This window comes from Haliotis asinina, chromosome 12 (assembly GCF_037392515.1).
Source record: "Haliotis asinina isolate JCU_RB_2024 chromosome 12, JCU_Hal_asi_v2, whole genome shotgun sequence".
NCBI classification, from domain to species: Eukaryota; Metazoa; Mollusca; class Gastropoda; order Lepetellida; family Haliotidae; genus Haliotis; species Haliotis asinina.
Window position 1 is genome coordinate 8,614,205 of NC_090291.1, and position 19,513 is coordinate 8,633,717.

At 37.6% G+C, this 19,513-nt stretch overlaps 1 protein-coding gene across 2 annotated transcripts in view; it reads left to right on the top strand.

The window, feature by feature from the left end:
* Positions 1-19,513, top strand: part of LOC137258029 (uncharacterized) — a 53,267-nt gene that overhangs the window by 9,364 nt on the left and 24,390 nt on the right. The window contains exons 1-3 of one of the 2 annotated variants that reach the window (XM_067795568.1): positions 6,406-6,587; positions 6,709-6,903; positions 16,059-16,241. In XM_067795568.1, the coding sequence (XP_067651669.1) occupies positions 16,117-16,241 (125 nt within the window). In that variant the 5' untranslated portion in view covers positions 6,406-6,587; positions 6,709-6,903; positions 16,059-16,116. Of the gene's footprint in view, positions 1-6,405; positions 6,588-6,708; positions 6,904-16,058; positions 16,242-19,513 lie in introns of those variants that run through there. The other variant, XM_067795567.1, reaches the window with a different exon arrangement.

Here is a 19,513-nt window from a genome sequence, read left to right on the forward strand (position 1 = left end):
GGTAATCCTAATGTTACACGTGTCTCACAAGACCCCGTAGCTTACATGAAAATCGAAACTTTAAGTAAGTTTCCCGACAGGGAATTGGGTTGTCGCGTGAAAGCGAATTCCAAATTCCATACACGGAGCGACCTGGCCACGCGAGACTTGGAATCCGGTTTGAGGTTCCCGCGAGACTTAAAGTACGAGACTACCGACAGCCATTTTGAACCCCTTTGGCACCCGTTGTGATGTATCAAAACAGAAAAGGCAATTTTGCTTTTATGGAACGTGGAACGTAGATACCATTCCAAATTTATTTCGTGTTTTCTACACGAATGGAGAATGCTAATTTCCGCGACACCCAGAGAAATTGCTTCAAGCCATTGCAATAACCAAATATCGCAGTCACGAACCCAGGAGAATAATCTCGCGCGTTCTGTTTCTTGACGAATTCAGACTCGTAGAGGAACATAAAGAAACCACCCAGGAAATCGATTTATATCTTCCGTTCGGCTCATCCCAACCCTTCGTCAATACCACATGTTTGCAAAGACACATCCTCAAGTATTTCTTATATTAGGTTAGTATAGAGGAACACACCGTTACGTTATTTGCAGGAAATGATTGCAAGACTTCCAATTGAAAAGGCCTCAAGTGTACGTTTTAACAAGACGATAACAAGACGTCTTAGCGCTAGGTGGCGCTTAACTTCTTGCACGTGCGATTTGTGAAAGGATGTTGTTGCACGTGCGTGGTACCTAGGTGTGAAGCTTGTATTTACCAAGAAACAGTTTCAATAGGTATGGATCTTTTCCAATATTATGACGGCATTGCTAACTCCGCGGGATTGTTTTGTATCTTCTTTAGGGATTTACTTTAACTTCGATTTTTTTTTGTATGTTCGGTGTGTTGAGAGCGTAGGATTCCATGGTGTGTACAAAGTGTCTAGTGTGTAAACCGTTTGAATAATATTATTTCAGTTAAACTGTCCTTTATCTTGGTAGATACCATTTAGTACACATAATCGCTATTGATAGTGTGATTCTGTACGCGGCATCCACGCTAACTTATTGATAAGTAACAGCGCCCGATTATTGTTAAACCGCATCAGTGGCCGGAGGCCATTCGCTGGATTAATAATCCATGTGAATTAAATGTACATCAGTTACTCAACTGTACACCAATATGCAGGCTCGCATGCAGACTTAACGAACCAGTCTGCCAAGCGTGTCTCCAATATTTAAGCAAAGCTGGATTTCTTCATCACTTGAAAAGGATTTTCCTGACCCTCTTTTTTAATACACTGGAGTGGGTGTTCTGTGGGGCAGTGGGTAGTTAATGCGTTCGGTCATCATTCTGAAAACCCGAGTTTGATTCGGTTCGATTCCCTACATGCGCGAAGCCCATTTCCTGTAACACCTGACGTGATATTGCTGTAATATTGGAAAAAGCGGCGTAAAACTAAACTCACTCATTGTGAAAGTTTACTACAGTGACCCGTGGGGGGCGAAAATACCCAGGGTATTTATCGCAAATCAAGTCCGTTGTAGAAAGGGCCTTCAGCAACCCATACTTGCCATAAAAGGCGACTAAGCTTGTAGTGCGAGACGACAAACGGGATCCTTTTGTCAGCCTCGCTGACTTGGTTGACACGTCATCGGTTCCCAATTGCACAGATCGATGCTCATGCTGTTGATCACTGGATTTTCTGGTCCAGGCTCGTATTATCACAGACCAACTCCATATAGCTGGAATATTGCTGAGTGTGGCGTAAATCTAAACTCACTCACTCACTATCACAAATCAAGTCATAAGACTGGATTTTCGAGAGTATCATATTCATTTCGAGACTTGGCCATCGGAAAACACACAAACGTATATCATTATAACCAGATCGGGTGAGTTTGATTTTATATGGTGGCGGTGTCTAAATAATCGAGTATGGACCAGACAATCCGGTGATTAACAGCATGAGCATCGACCTACGCAACTAGGGTAGGATACATGCGCCGACCAAGTCAGCGACCCTCACCACCCTATCCCGCTGGTCGTTTTTCACAAGCATAGATAGGTAACTGAAGATAATTCTAACCCGGATTTTCACGGGTTTCATAATGTTAGTAGATACCTAAACATACTGAAAAACATGTGTACTCGTGTCTGCTTGAGTTAGAATCATGCAATACAGCAAAATTATCCGTATTTTATTGCAACATAGATATGAAGATACAGTAGCATATATATGTGTGCCTGAAGCTGTTCTTTTCAGATATGTACATCAGACTGTAGCGAATCTATTCAGTGATTAGATTGCCCTGTGATTTATCCGGATTGAACGTAGCCGCCATTCCGCCTGGCCAAGGAATTGGTGGTTTAACGGTTGAAGGACGTCGTCTTTGCGCCGTCCCCGTGTAAATCCCCAAACGTGCATGGAGATGTCGCTTGTAATTATCACACGGATTAATTAAGACTTATTTCTTCATGTCTCATCTCAGATCGCAACGCTGACTGTGGTTTCTATGGTTACGAAAACATAATGAACTTTGCAAGTTCTGCTGCCCTGTTGGTGAATTTTGCATTAATTTATTTTTAACTGACAACTGTCTGTCAACGCCATTGGCGTCTCTAATTACTCCACTTCACACTGTCACCTTACATCCGGGTCCTGCTCGTGTATATGTGCATTAAAAGGGCTCTGGTTTTAATTAATCCCGTCACTTGACACCAAAGGCGTTCGTACAAGATTCGTTCCAGTATGTTTACTTAATGCGTAACGCCAACTCGAGTTTAGAACCCTTGATGGAAGATTCGTGTTCGTGAATCTTTCGTATCTTTTGAAAGTATTTTAGGTCTGTTTTATGCATTACTTTGTTTTATTCAGAACAGATGGAGAAGATGATGATTTTTTATAGACCTTCAGTTTCATTTCCGTGCGATGAGTATCTGAAGCTATAAAGACGTTTTTTATTTGGTAGTTCTGAGAACGGTGTCGGTTTATATAGCGTTTCATTGGTAGGGTATAGTATCGCTTGCAACGTTACCACCTCCCTGGCCGCTACCTTCCCACCTCTGAAAGTGAGAAGGAAATATCAGGTAGCGTAGTGGTTAAAGCGTTCGCTCGTCACACTAAAGTGAGTGAGTTTAGTTTTACGCCACACTCAGCAATATTCCAACTATATGGCGACGATATCTAAATAATCGAGTCTGGACCAGACAATCAACATGAGCATCGATCTGCACAATGACATTTGTCAACCAAGTCAGCGAGCCTGACCATCCAATCCCGTTACTCGCCCCTTACGACAAGCATAGTCGCCTTTTATGGCAAGCATGGGTTGCTGAAGACCTATTCTACCCCGGACCTTCACGGGTCTGTCACGCCGAAGACCATGGTCTGATTCACCATATGGATACAACGTGTGAAACCTATTACTGGTGTGCCCCGTCGTGTTATTGTTGGAATATTGCTAAAAGCGGCGTAAAACCATACTCAGTCACTTCAGATGGGACCAACATGACATCACCAAATGATAACATCCGATTACATCTGAGTGTATGAAGAGTTATGCCCCTTGATTCAGATTGGGACGCGAAAGCTTTTTATTCCATTCACTGTGATTCTTTCTGTTAATGTATCATGATCATTATCATCTGTCCAGATATGGAGTTCAATACCATTGACAAATAATAATATATGACTGGTTTGATAACTACAGGTATGAATCTGTACTGAGGGTTATCATAAAATATTTTGCATGATCATTGTGGCACGTTTTGACAGGTTCTTTTTTCATACCATGTGACAATTCCATGGGGTTGCCTCGTTCGCTCGTCACGTCGAACACCCGGGTTCGATTCTCCATATGGGTACTATATATGAAGCCCATATTTTTGGTGTCTCCAGCGGTGATATTGATGATGTATTGCTAAAACCGGGGTAAAACCAAACTTACTCACTCATCCCATGTGACATGTCTGACATCACCTACAACATGACTGTTATTATATACGTTTACATGTAAGCACAGCGATTTGCAATGTATGTAGCCATACAATTCATCCTGACTAGGTCTTCTACATGACAAGCGAACGCTTTCACCACCAGACTACCTCACCGACCCAACATTCTGTAACAGATGAGAATATGGTATTAAAGTACACCATCGATACTACTGTATGACGTACGTCAGATTTTCTGGTGATAAAATACGAAATTAGATGTATGTGGTTCATTTTCCTTTTAATGATGAATTAGTTCCAAGATTACCTATACACGTGTGTTTCCATCTTTAGGAGCGCTATAGTTGAATACTCTTGTCCGTTAATATTTTAAAGCGTCTTATAAATTTGTATGTAAAGGTTACACCAGCATGAACCTTTAGGTACATATATGTCGGCGTATACCGAATCTCGCTCCAACTGTGAAGGGCCGTCGATACGAAGCGAAATGCATCACGATATCGCAAATAACCCAGCTGTCGAATACAGGTATTTGGAGTGGGTATTCATATTTGGACCGACTTCATCAAGACATTTACTTGTACATGGAAATGTGATTATTTATGATATACAGTGATGAACACGTTCCAATAAATTGAATATGTTGCCATGCGACGAGTTATTCATGACGTAGTACTAATTTATACATGACATAGAAAGAATGACGAATGTGCCGCGACATAGTCTTGCTTAAACATAGATGAACCATTTACCTTTTTTCCGATGTGAGACGTAAGTGATTATTTATTTACAAAACACGTATTTCGTCGGAAAACAGATACAGGATACGATTTTAAAATAGTTCGTTGGTAAATGTCACACAAACATATTTATAAGCTTTCTTAAAACCTAAAATTAATGAGTGTTATTTTTTATCTACCACAGAATTGAAATCGGAATGAATCTATGTTAAGCGTTATCATGTCACCATACATATTTGCAGATGAGACGTCCAATAACATATATACACTCGGATCTGTCTGCGCATATGTAGAGCTGTACATGTACAATATGGCTCCGATATCAGCATCTGTGCTGCAATGCTGAGCGTCTGAGGATCTTTCCCGAGTGTGAATAGATATTTTGATTGCATCATATAAGGGTGTGGGGTTGGGAATGAATGTTACTACATTGATAATTTGTTTCTCTAACAGTTGTAAAGAAAACAAAATTTGCTCCAGGGGGAAAACGAAACGCGCTAAGCTTAATGTAGTCTAGCACCAGACACTGAAACAAATAAGTCCAATATAGGCCATGCAATCCATAACATTTGGAAAAGTTAAATGCAGCTTCTGAAAATGAAGAATGTTTCTGGGCTCCTCTTCATAATAATTTATTCAGATAATTTACGAACTGTTTGTTTGTTTGTGTGTGTGTGTGTGTGTGTGTGTGTGTGTGTGTGTGTGTGTGTGTGTGTGTGTGTGTGTGTGTGTACTTAAACATTTTCATTTCAGAATTTCGTCGTTAGTCTAAGCGTGAGTCTACATGCACACCCGCCAGCCAAAATATTCCGCTTTTCTAGTTGTCAATGTTACCTGAGGTTCAACGGGGACTAGATAATTCCCCAATTACATATTACAGCAAGTTAAGTCTTATTGTGAACGATAAAATATCACAATGCTGGATTGACAGGAGCCGGGATATAATTGTTGTTTATGCCCCGGCGATCTATAAAATGTCCATGATTATCGTGATTACCGGGTAATTTTCGTCAGGTTGCGGACATTATAGAATAAACACTGATAATGTGGTCCAATTACCTCGGCCTACAATTGTGGTAGTTGTATGTTAATCGCAGATACTGGATACAGTGCATCGTTAGTGCAATATGTATGTTGTTAACGAAATAATTGTATTATGAGTTTTAATAAGGGACTAGATATATCAGGTTTGATTGTTTTCTTTGGTGACTAATTAAATGTTTTAGTCTGAACTCATTTCCGTTTTGATGTGATGAAATAGTCGAAGAGTAAAGGAAATTTTAGGATTTGTCACAGAGGAAAAAAAGGTCCATTTTTATGATTTGATTGTGAAAATATTGTATTTTCTACTTTGAATGTAAAGACTGAAATGGATAATGGATTGTTATTGTTAACGCTAAACAATGGACAGGTCTACATTTGGTTCCAGTCGCGCTCTGGGTAAAGAGATACAATGTCTTGATACTGGCCCAGCCAGCATGCCTGGCGTTATTCAACGTTACAGTATTCTCGCAGTAATATCCTCGTAATTGAACCAGCGGAGAAAATCACTAAACCAGAGTTACCAGACCTAATATTTCTGTAATTAGGCAAATTTTCTTAAGCTATGCCTATTTGTGGTGCCTCTGCTTCTTCCACAGCCGTTTACCTCCCCTCCGCATCCTAAACCGAGCTGCTCCCGTGCGCAGCATCCTAACGCATGTTGCAATGCTCTTATTGATCTGTGTAAAATTGTTCCGCCCTTGTGACCGACGGCACAGTCGCTTCATCCGTTCATTCATTCACATCGGTCGGTGATGTTGATTCAAGGCTCTCGCTTTATTGTGGCAAGCTCATGATTTTCTACGAATCTTCTACAGTTATTGAAGTGACGTGTGTTGATTCAAATGCAGCGCTGCCGAAAGGGTATAAATATTTACGGGGTGCTATTTGGGTATACACCTCGCACCTGTCTTGTAGTTTTGTTGGAATGGTAAGCGAGGTAAAGCTTTCTCAGAATTAATGATTTTCGTTTCCTTTGTCGCAGATTTGACCTACAGTGCCAGAATTGAACACGCGGGAGTGGATACGTTTTGACATTGGAGCAAGATCATTTCATAAAACGTGTGAGGTCAGGCGAGAGGATTCGTTCGGAAGCAGACGACAAAAGTGGGAATGCGAGCAGCGGTGGAATTTGTAAATACAGCGATGTTGTGTCGGCTGCAGCTTGGTGCTTGTACAGGTAGGTACATTTCTCCTCTCTCGTCGGTAATGCAGGCGTCTGTTGCTGATTGTGTTTTGTATTATCCAGAACGTGGAAAGAAATGTAAAATTAACGTTCGTAAACACTGCCGTAGTAATATGACGTAGACTATACACGCAAGATCAGCATTGAAACATACACCTGCTCTCTCACTAGTCTCAGTGTTCAAGAGAATTTTCGTCTTGTGTTGGTTACAGTCCTGACCAGACGTTCCTGATGCTGACAGGAAATGTTCTCGTTTTGTATCTTTACTTCACACGTAGATATATTCGTCAACAATTCCATTAAAGTTATCCCAACATAAGATGCCAGATCTATACTTACAAAATATCCAGGATACTTATTCAGTTATTGTCCGTGTCAGAGCAACGAAAGTTAGGAATAACATCAAGGATCTATATGCTTGTAGGGCTTGTACAACAGTACTTCCTAAAGCCCATTTCACACCACACACCACTCATCACACACGATGGGGGAAACTGCAGTTCAAGTAATTTGTAGTAAGTGTTGGGAAAGCTTTTTTAATCCATTAGATACAGTTCTGATGGAAAAAGCTCCTCAAAAACATAAAAATGATTATTCTGTACAGCTGTTGCTAAACTGAATGTATGATTCATAAATACTTACATGAAATTTCTCGCAAAAATAGGTTAGACGAGACTGCTATGTATAAAGATGGCAAATGTTCTTAAATTTTAGATCTGTTCATTAAATTATTTGTTCCTTAGCACACATACCCAAATATTTTTTGTAAGTATACAGTTATTTAAACAATCCACACTATTTGCATCTGAAGAATAACAATAAGCATGTATTTTCTGACAATAAAATACATTCATGCACACATGTATGCACACACACAGTAAACTATACATTGTATTAGTTGAACTGTTTTGCATTTTTCCTGGCTGATTCTTTTTATCTGTGTAAGAATTTGCCAGTTATGAATAAACAAGGTTTCAGAAAACTACAAGTCTTTCAATCACAATTTAATCTAAGGGCTGATGGAGTTTGTTATTTGAGGGCAAGTAGAACATCTTGTGCCTTCTGCATAATTAGACCTGTGGTCAAATAACTAGTCCATTAAAACCCATGTCCTACTTGTCCAAGGATGCCATTGTGCCGTAGGAACATTAGAATTCTTGCGTCAATTTTGGACCAGTTAGAATTGGAGCAGTAGTGGGAGGGTGATCTTTAAGGCTTTCTTGTGAACTGTCTGTATCTATGGTTCCCCAAACCTTTTAACATTTTACATGATGGCAATGTTAAAAGAATCCCCTTAACCATGCTAACCTTTAGATACCATATGGACAAACACTTGCTGAGCAGTGTGCAGAACTGTGGATTTCAATTAACCATAATGCCTAATACACACTATTTTGTCCCACTTACCAGACACCAACCGTACTAATACACACTATTTTGTCCCACTTACCAGACACCAACCGTACATGACAATGTTTGTTTTGCAATTGATCGCACAGCATCAAAGGGGCAACTCTCATTGGATTGCAGTGTTACTTTAATCCTATTAGTATATATATTGGGTATATAAAGTATTCATAGTATATCTAGACTGATGGTTATAATATAGTTTGTTCATTTTCAAATATAGTTTACATCATGTACTCTAAATGGTGTATACAATTTATTTTTACTGATGTTTCACTAGAATGTTACATAATACACTGCTTTAAGGCTATGCAGACCTGTATTCCTCGAAAGCACAATACTGATAATCAATAATCATGCCAGCACAAATTGATAAACTGTAATTGATGTCAACACTCAGTGGGGGTAACCAGGCATTAAATATGATTTCCAGCTATTTAAAGCCAATGGATATATCACACTGGGGTTAAGTGTTGCCGTTGCTCAAAGTCAGAGGGCAGTATTAACCTTTACCATATTTTCAAATAACAAATCAGACAATCTCCTGCACTGGACAGGTGGTCATCAGAGTTGTTCCCATCAACAATATCATGATGATGAGGGTGCAAAGCTTTTACTGAAAGTAATGCAATTTGGTCATAACTCTGATGCAAACTGATATATTTTTATTAGACTAACAACCAGTCTCTGAAATAACTATATTTTACAGAAGAAAACTTCATAGTTACAAAAAAAAAAGAATATAATGAATGGACCCCTGAGGCTGTCTTCATTTTCAGAAGCTGTGGAAATGTAGAAGTGTTTTATTTTCTATACTTGCAAGGGCTTTCTTTGATATATTTGCTTCAGGGTCTTTAGGACAGACGAGGGGTCCATAGATTCAAGTAGAAGCAGAGCATTGAAATTAAGGGGCATCCTTGAAGTTGATACTTTAGGGCTTGATGCAAATGACACTCAGAATCTTTCGATTTTAGCGTATGAGTAATGACTAGGACGCTCGCACCATTTCTATTTAGATGCTCAATTTTTAACATTGTTAACAGCAAATCATGAGAATTCCAAGATTTCTTAATTCCACGAACTGCCTTTGTACTCAGTTTGAAGTTATTTTGAAAGCCAGGTGTAAAATATTCCTACTATCATAATAAGACCACAAGTTTTAAAAGGATCTAGGGATTACTGTAATTACTAGAAAATCTCAAGTACCCGTGGGCACACAAGCCATGTAAGTCCATGCAAGGCATCAAAACTCTCAAATTCCCAGTTCCATTACCAACAAGAAAAGGGTCTGACGTTTACACAAATAATATTTTGAAATTTGGATTAACGCTGTCAAATAGTTTAGCAAGACCACAGGTAGGAGATCAGCATGTTTTGCATGTATTTATTCTCCAGACTGGTGACAGTGAGACATTATGTCAGATTGTTGCCAGCAATATATAAGATGAGTAGATGGATGATAAATTCTTCTTTATTGCATAATGCAAGGTTGAGGTAGAAAGAATAATCATTACTAAAGCAGACAAAGGCAAAGCAACAGTTCTTATTCACTCACCTGAAGAAAGGGAAAGAAGTAGCCCAGAAACATTGTGTTATACAATAAAGAAGAAGTTGTCATCTATATACTTGTCATGTCTATTCACCAACTTCTGAATGCCTCTCAAGAATCTGTTTCCAGCAAGATAAGAATAATGTTATCAGTTATCAAAGGTAGTGAACTTATCATATTCTATTCAACAAGAGTTGTTTGATAATTATCAAGATTATAAAATCAGTCTATTAACAACAGTAAATCCAATCTCTGTGCATTAAGATTTAGAGTCTAATGTAGATCTATGTGACTTAGATTTCAATTGCTGAAATACACATATTTCGCAATATGAATTGAAAAGTATGCATCCAGTGACAAGAAAATGGCACCAGAATGTATGTTCACGACTTTATCAACTGCATTCATTTATATCATCAGTAGTACCATGTTTGACAAGTATCATCTCATCACCGGGGATGGAAGTCACTGTATTTTGAAATTTAACCATGTTATTGAGTTAAAGTTCAAAGTCCACTAGCAATTAGAAGAAGGTGTGAAATAACCTTAGTTCAATATTAAAATAAAAGGAAGTCATTGCTTAAATAATAGTGCTTCTTATGTCATATATTATCCAAAGACTCTAACCCTCATAGACAAAAGAAACCCTGAGAAGATAAAAGCTTGATTTTCTTTATGAGCTATATCAATATGTTTATGTGTCTGATCCTGATTATTTATTGACCTGTGAGCATCTTGTCATTAGAATGTTGATTAAGTGATATTTTGGGCCTATTTTACCATAGGAATATTTTTCTGATATATGTTTTCATAACCTTTGTCTCTTTGAACTGAGGATTATGTTTTTCAAGCAAAATGTTTTGATCTTTGCCATTGCTGTGTAAGACGTTTCTTTTTGGACTCGTCCCAGAAAAAATTAATCTCCGTCTCATGTGTTCAAACATCTCTGCTGCATAAAACCATGTCTATGAGGTGTCTCATGTCATCGTATGATGAACAACTCATTCTGGCATTGTACGTTCCATCTTTATGGTTCACAGAGAGTTAAAAGATATCAAGCACAGTTGTTTTCTGGGGATGGAAATGTGCTTCAGTGATTTATGACTGTAATGTGACAGACCTGAGTATTTTATTCAAAAGACCTCATTAAAATGTTGATGAAATCGTAATGAGCAAAGGCAAAGAATTTTCTTTAGTTTCTGACTCACGGCTTGATCATTCCGGAATTTGATAAAAAAAGGACTGCTTTTATGTTGTGTTTTATCTGTAGAAGTATTGTTAACCTAAATTTAGGTTAAGAAATAAAACAAAAAAATGTAGAGCGTCATGTAATTTGTTCATCTAATGTTAAATAATTACATTGAAGAAAAAATAGGCATGTAATCTCAATCAAGGGCTGAATGTGATAACAGGGATCTATTTTAATGCACAATAAGCTACACACTCTGTTCTTGCTTTCAGTGTTGTACTGGCCGATAAAGGGACTAAGCTGTAAGTTTTTTCTGGAACTTTATACAAGATTTCTATCAGTTTAGGTTCGGTACGTGATGGAAGGAATACCAGTCTTTGCAGGACATTGCCAGGCTAAATCACAAGGGTTTTTTTCCCCAGCATTATCACATGGATTTGCTACTTTATTGGAAATCTGTAGGTTCGAGACTGTATGCCGAGTTTGATTTGAGATTGGAGGTTTGTAACTTGTTTGAGCTGTCCGGATGCTATCTCTTTATCAAGTAGGGCTCTGGCATGTTTTATTAAATCTATCACTAAGCTGACTGCCATACTAGGTAGTTGTTCTGGCTATCAGGGCATCCTGAAAGTGGTTGTGTTAGCTTTGAAGCACTCTCCAGTGAGATTTAGAGGTCTGTTCTACTGAAGTTGTATTCATAGAAATGATGAATGTCACTGTGTGAAAATTTAAGTCAACCATTGTAGGATATTGGATTTAGGATTTAGACGGGATTAGTTAAATTGAAGGTTCAGAAATGATGCAAGTTCAAAATGATGTGCTGTTTTATTTGACTTAGTACAAAATTATCACATTCCATTGGTTCTTTACAATTACTGCTTGTGCTACCATCTTTCATTTTAGTCATTTGGGACCATAAAATGATGATTTTTTATGGAGAAGCATGTATGAAATCAATGCCACTCTCCCATAATTTTTAAGCATATTCTATTTCACATTTTTATGTACAACATTGATCACGTCTCTAATACATGTATGCATAACTGATGATTCCCTTAATATCGTCTTTGTCCATCCTAGCCATAAATTATGAACAGTCCTTTAGTCTAAAGTTTCCCGGGGTAGAATAGGCCTTCAGCAACCCATGATTGCCATAAAAGGCGACTCAGCTTGTTGTAAGAGGTGACTAACGGGATCGGGTGGTCAGGCTCGCTGACTTGGTTGACGCATGTCATCGGTTCCCAATTGTGCAGATCGATTCTCATGCTGTTGATCACTGGATTGTCTTGTCCAGACTCGATTATTTACAGACTGCCGCCATATAGCTGTAATATTGCTGAGTGCGGCGTAAAACTAAACTCACTCACTCACTAGTCTAAAGATTGTTATAAGAAAAAAACAAGCACTCTCGCAAGTAGTCTTTGGAAACAACAAAAATAAAGGCTTTGTTAACCAATCAAATGTTATGAAATCACTTGCCTTATTTGTGTCCAAAGTTCCACATGAGCTCCTGTATCATGAAATTTATTACCCTATGCTAGTGATTATATTTATCACCATAACTCTGCGTTATCTGTGGTATAGATCTCACTCACTCACTCTTGATATTGGAAATTGCTTCTGATAGTGTTGTAGCAATATGTGCTGGAAATACACCATTGTTCCAATGATGTAAAAGGTAGTGGGATAGCCTAGTGGTTAAAGCGTTGGCTTGTAACGTCAAAGACCCAGATTCGAATCCCAGCATGGGTACAATGCATGAAGCTCATTTCTGGTGTTATAGATGATACACATGCTGATAAAGTACAACAGTCAATTACTCCAAAAAAACCATTTCTTTTTCCATGTTCTGGCCCTTAGATTAATGATTATTATGATCTATGGTTTGAATTTGCCAAGCTCTTAAGAACCTATTTTGAAAACATAATTTTAGGTCGGATGATTATTTTTCATGTAAATCATTTATCATATGCAATGAATACCATCTGTAAGCTTTGAAAGGTTGCAGAGGGTGTGTGGATTAATGAATGCCACATGAGGGACGGGCTACCATTTCTTGGCTCATGCTTGTATCACCATATATGTACACTTGCAGTTTGATTGAACAGCTGTTTGAAATAAGAAATAAGGAATTTCACCTGGCATGCCTGCATAAAAGGCATGCTCATAAGGTAATTTGCATCCTTCCAGTATCTTGCAGACATTTGGCACCTTCAACTTGTTTAAGCATGGCAAATTTTGAAATACATCTAGTCTAAGCATGCTCCAAGTAAAGTATTATGAATTCACAAGCCGATGCTTATGGAATCTGCCTGATAATGATGCAATATTTTATGCAATAATCCTTAGAAGTGTCCTATTGAAAAATTGATACTGTTGATGTTTTTCTATATATGATTAATTTGACAAATGTTGAGAAAATTAGGGTCTTTTGTCATGAAAGGGACAACATATACTCTCCTGAAGCTATCTGCTATTTTAAAGGTATCCTTAGGCAAGTGGAAATGTATTTGATATTTAGCCTGTTGTATTCAGTGTTTAGGGCTTTATGTTAATGATTACAGATTTTAGAAGTCCCCAGATTAAAACAGAATCCTCCAGGACCTGAGGACTTCCTTCACTTTTTAATTGATGTTATTATTCAGGATTGTGCTCAGAAAATTGTGCTGACAGGTGGAATAATAGGTGCTCACCTCAAGCAATCACTTTAAAGGTATCCTTTTGTCAAATAGAAAGTCCTTATGTTTTATCTGGCCTGATTACAGGTATATGGGAGAGTGCTAAAAAAATAGCATTTTTTTACATATGATGTGGGATATACCTTTGTGCACAAAACATGGAACTAATGTGCAAGAGAATGCAGATTGAAGTGGTCACGTGAATCATATTTTCATCATATAACAATGAGCTCTGAACTGTGCTCATGAGGCTACATCTTGGGATGGGGACAGGCATGTGTTACAAGGCCGTGCTTTAAAACAGCCCCCAGTTATGGTAGAATCAATGAGGACCAAAATAGCCAAGGCCAGTAGGGTGAATCACAGAGTTCTGTTAGAATACACAGATAATATTCTACAAATATTCAGACTGACAATGCTGTTAGAAACAAGTGAATGGTGTGGGGCTAAGTGGTAGACATCTAGAGAGTAATACAAGGTGCTTCTTAGAATATTCAGACTTACAGTGCTGTTAGATGAAATATATGGTGTAGAACTAGGTGGTTGGAGTTTCTAGCATAATACAACATGCTGTCTCAAATATTCAGATCAATATGCTATTAAGTACAAATAAATGGTTAAGAAATAGGTGCAAGGTTCAAAATTTCAGCTGGTCTGCAGGACTGAGACCAGAGAATTTTCGAAATGGTTGGCATTAAGAAATGTGCAAGATCCTTCAGTCCTGTTAATAAATCAATACAATAATTGAAAAATTGAAAGTTTTAAAATGTTTTTGAAACATTTTACAAATGCAACTCAAGGAAATTAATTGTGTTTATGTCAGCTGGATAATGATAACTTTGATATAGGTTAGTTAAAAATGAATATTAAGGAGAATATTAATCATGCATTACAGGAAAATACAGGTAAACCTCATTAGTTGAATATACCCATAGACAGTTTATTCATATTAAATACAAGTGACTGTTTATCAGATGATGCTATCTGTAAACTTACAACTTTTTCATTCTAGTGAAGTTGTGGATATTGAAAGGGTCTGCTGATTTCTTCTTAACAGCAGAAAAGTTACTGTCTTTATCACATACTAGGTGGTAAACATATGGAGGGTAATACGGAGTGCTTCATTGTATTGTCCAACCAACAAAAGCTGTTAGATATACATAAATGTTCCCAGTTAGTATTGGTGTGCAGAAACCCATGCTTGTCATCAGAAGCAACTTACAGGATCAGGTGGTCAGACTCACTGATTCGACTGACACATGTCAGTGTATCAGTGCTTAGATTGATACTCATGCTGTTGATCACTGGATTGTTTGGTCCAGACTTGGTTATTTACAGACCGCTGCTTTTAAGCTGGGGTATTGCTGAGTGTGGTGTTAAACAACAAACCAAACCAAACTACAAATAAATGATATACAGCCAGGTTGTAGACATATAGAAATACCAGCATGGCGATGCATAAATACCAATGTGTTCACACTATGTTACATAATTACTTGTAAACATGATCAATGACTGTTTGAAAATTATGCTAGTAGTTGATGTACATGATATGGGCAATTAATGTTGTTTAAGGTCACAGGCTTTTGGTATAATCAGGGGAGACTTATTAAGTGTCCTAAAACCAACAAGATGACGATACACACAGATGTGTACCAGGAAGTAACCAATCATCTTGATCATATTATGCGATGCATGTTTGATTTGCAAAATGTTTTGATTGCATCCCCTTACCATGGTCTACATCAATCTTGTGGTGCAGTTTATGATTACAATGATTATTCATAGATTCCTTAGCATCTGATTGGCGGTCTGAGCATTAAAAAAAATAATTTTAACACTGCTGGACATGCATGTGGACATGTGCATATGCACTCATGCATGCACGCATGCACACATACTCAGTCACATGTCATATTCATTCTTAGGAACTTAACACGAATGTCAAGGGGTACTTTTCAAATACCTAAATGTTAAAAGTGAAAGAATTAAAAGATCCAAAGATTCAAATACCATTGTAGAAGACCTGAACACCCTCAGTACTTAATCTCACTTTCTGACAATGATATAATTAATGCTAAGCACATTAGACATGTATTATATGTTATTTGATGTACACCAGCATGTACATATAATCATCACACTTGTCTAGTCACGAGACAAAAACAATTATTACTTGTGCGTGTGCACTTACTGATCTATATATTTAAGTCCCTCAGCACTTTTTTCCACTTTGAGTATGGCTGAAGCAAATGTCATTTTTAAAAGTGTCTGCACTGACAAATCCCAAACAATCTATCTAATATACTTGACATTTGTTTTTCAGGGGACTTCTAGCCGGTTCTACTTGAGTTGGTGTGCTCACGTCAGTGCTGTGCCACAAAATGCTGCAGATTCCATTTTGGAGGGCCCAGCGGTCTCTGTGCATTGCCTTACAGCTCGTCATATTCCAGAGTTTCAATGTGCTTTCTGTGCTGGGCGTTGGAGGCCTCTGCTCCAAAGCTGTCGCGTAAGTCAAGTGTTCCTGATGTATGCCTACAGGGTGGGTTCACCCACTTGTACAAAGCAATCTCCCTCATGGTTAAGCAGGGATTTATGCAGACTTTCCCAAAGCTTGATATAATTTGGCAGGGATTTTGGACACCAGAAGTAAGTTAGAATTCAGAATCATTCAGATGAAATTCCTTAGTGTTTTCACTTACCAGTTGATTGAACATCTAGGGTGAAATTCAATGCAGTGTTTTGATTTTTTGCTTTATATAAATGCTGTTAGAAGAACATCAATTCCACAGGTGTCAAGTACATAGTTCTGCTTTAATCCTGTATGGTACACTTTAGGCATTTATTTTACTTAAGTGCAATAGTTTGTTTATGTGTTGGTGTTAGTGTGTTGTTTGTAATATGTTAGCAGTCTGTAAATAACTGAGTCTGGACCATACAATCCAGTGATCAACAACATGAGCCACGATCTATGTAATAGGGATATGCTGACATGTGTCAATCAAGTCAGTGAGCTTGACCACCCGATCACGTTAGTCGACCATTACAACAGGCATAGGTTGTTGAAGATCTGTTCTAGCCTGGATTGTCAGGGTATTTGGTTTTTTTTTTCAGAAAGTGTTTGTAAACCGTGACTTACCGTGTAGAAATTTGGTTGCTTTCCCTGCAGATTCAACTTCTACTTCAACTTGTTGGAACCAGGAGAATCATAGGGCATTCTGTATGTTTGACATGACTGCAGTTGATGTGGAGTGTTTGATAGTGGTGTAGCAATAGGGCAGTACAGAATACAAGGTTCATGATACAATACATCAATTTAGATTACAAGTTACTGGTGTGGTGTGAAAAACATGTAAACAGTGACAAAAACTGTTCAAGAGCAATACAAGTGTATGCAGATTGCCTGGTTTGCTGTAAGCATCAATATCATATCTTTGATGTCTGAAATGGTAATTAAATATGATTCAGGACTTTGATTCACCTGCAAAACAGGAGAAAATATGAACTTATAACATACTGAGATATGAATCGTATCACACCCTCATTATCAGGATACATATTGTATTGCTGCCTCTTCGTTATACCTTTCATGGTTGAAGCAACAGTACGGATATACAGTATTGCATTCATGATGCACATCACAGTTTTAAGGTTTAATTTGAAGATGAAACATTCCAGTGTTTACATTTTCCTTATGTTAAAGTATTAGTAAGTCAGTTAAAATCATAATTACTAAAATATTATCACATTTAGAAGGAGCATTGTTCATTATATGTTTTTTGCAGTCAAATTACGAGTACATGTGAACATCTGAACAGGTCAAACGATTTCTTATTGAATTATCAATCTCAATAAAAATGAAGTGGTGCTCTGTTAAAATTGTCAGTGACTGTTATGTTTTCAAGCAGTCAGACAACATCATTTTTATGAACCATTCCCACTAAGAAAAAACATTTAAAGCATGTTACCACATGACGTGTCATGTTTCTTTAAGAAATAACACATTCTGTGATAATCTATCATTCCATCTTTTATATGAACTGGATATTTTGACATGATTTGTGGTCTGTAGAAGTGTAATGATATGCTCTGTAGCAATATATTATTTACCACTTGATCAGTGTTCAAAATAACTCCACATTTACAAGCAGTGAAAGGAACAGAATATATTGTTGGCAGTCTGAGGAAAGGTGGATGTTCCTAGAAAAAATGCAGTGTGTGGCATGTTGATGATGTTTGGTAATGCTTCTTTTTAATGTGGAGATGTAGACACATTCTCTCAATGTTAAATGCATCAGGATCTTTTAACTTGACTTACAAAACTTAGGGTCCACATGACCCATAATAGATAAATTGAAGAAATATTAAGGAACTGTAAGGTAATACAGGGTTGCAGTGTACTGGGCAGTAAGATTTGATGATTATTATGATAAGAGGATATTATAGTATTTTGGACAATGAATACATTATTCAGTGTCCCTCAAGAAAAATAATTGTTTTCTCTGCATCCATTCTGTACATGTGTGGGAATTGGATGGATGTCTCTGTGCTTTGAAAAACTCTGTGTCTATATTTAGAATATTACAGTATAAACAGTGAGTGTGCAAAACCCTTTTAGGCAAAATGTCCCAATCTCAAGTTGAGTAAACATCTGTTCAGTCTAGTAAGCACAGCTAATCTATATCAGTATACTATAGTAACATAAAAATCACTGAAAATGATGTTGAAATTCATGGTCAGGTATTTAGGCTCAGAAATGTTTGGCACAGATTGTAAAAATAATATTCTTAAGTTCAGAGTTCACAAAATGTGTAACGATGAGGTAATACTGTAAACAGCAGGCATGTCAGTGTTTCAGATAGAACTGTTAAACACGAGGCTTTCCAGCATGTTCAATGTTTGTGATCTCGGTTCTCATAAGTTTGACTGTTCCTGCAGATGTTTATAAAGTGATGACAAGAATGCATGGTTTATTTCCTGAAAGTTCCTGAATTATGCATAAGACTACCCAATGCTTCCTTGTAGCTACCGGTAAGTGAATGAGACAAATAAGCTAAAAGGAGGTACATGTTAGAAACTCACAGAAATGTCAGCCGTGAATTATGACAATGTTTATAAAGTATATAAAACCTTTTCTGCAGTTTAGCAACTTGAAACTCTTCCAAACACTAAAGTCTGAAGGAAATAACATCCACAAGACTGGGTTATTAGACAGAGTCTGGTAATGGTACTGCCTTTTGTCAACAAGAAATTAGCACTTACTATTTTGTACCACTGCACCATATCCTGTCGTTCACAGTGTAAGTCATTGTAGTGTGTACCTTTGTAGGGTATAAACATGTTACAATGCAATGTCAGTCAGGACATATATAGCATTATGGAGTATAAACATGTTACGACGCAATGTCAGTCAGGACGTATATACCATTATGGAGTATAAATATGTTACAATGCAATGTCAGTCAGGACATATGCCATTATGGAGTATAAACATGTTACAATGCAATGTCAGTCAGGACATATATACCGTTATGGAGTATAAACATGTTACGATGCAATGTCAGTCAGGACGTATATACCATTATGGAGTATAAACATGTTACAATGCAATGTCATTCAGGACATATATACCATTATGATAGAGTATAAACATGTCACAGTGCAATGTCAGTCAGGACATATATACTATTATGGAGTATAAACATGTTTCATTGCAGTATGCACCATTGTTCAGAGTAAACATCTTGCAGTACAGTGTCAAAAATTGCCATGTGTACACAT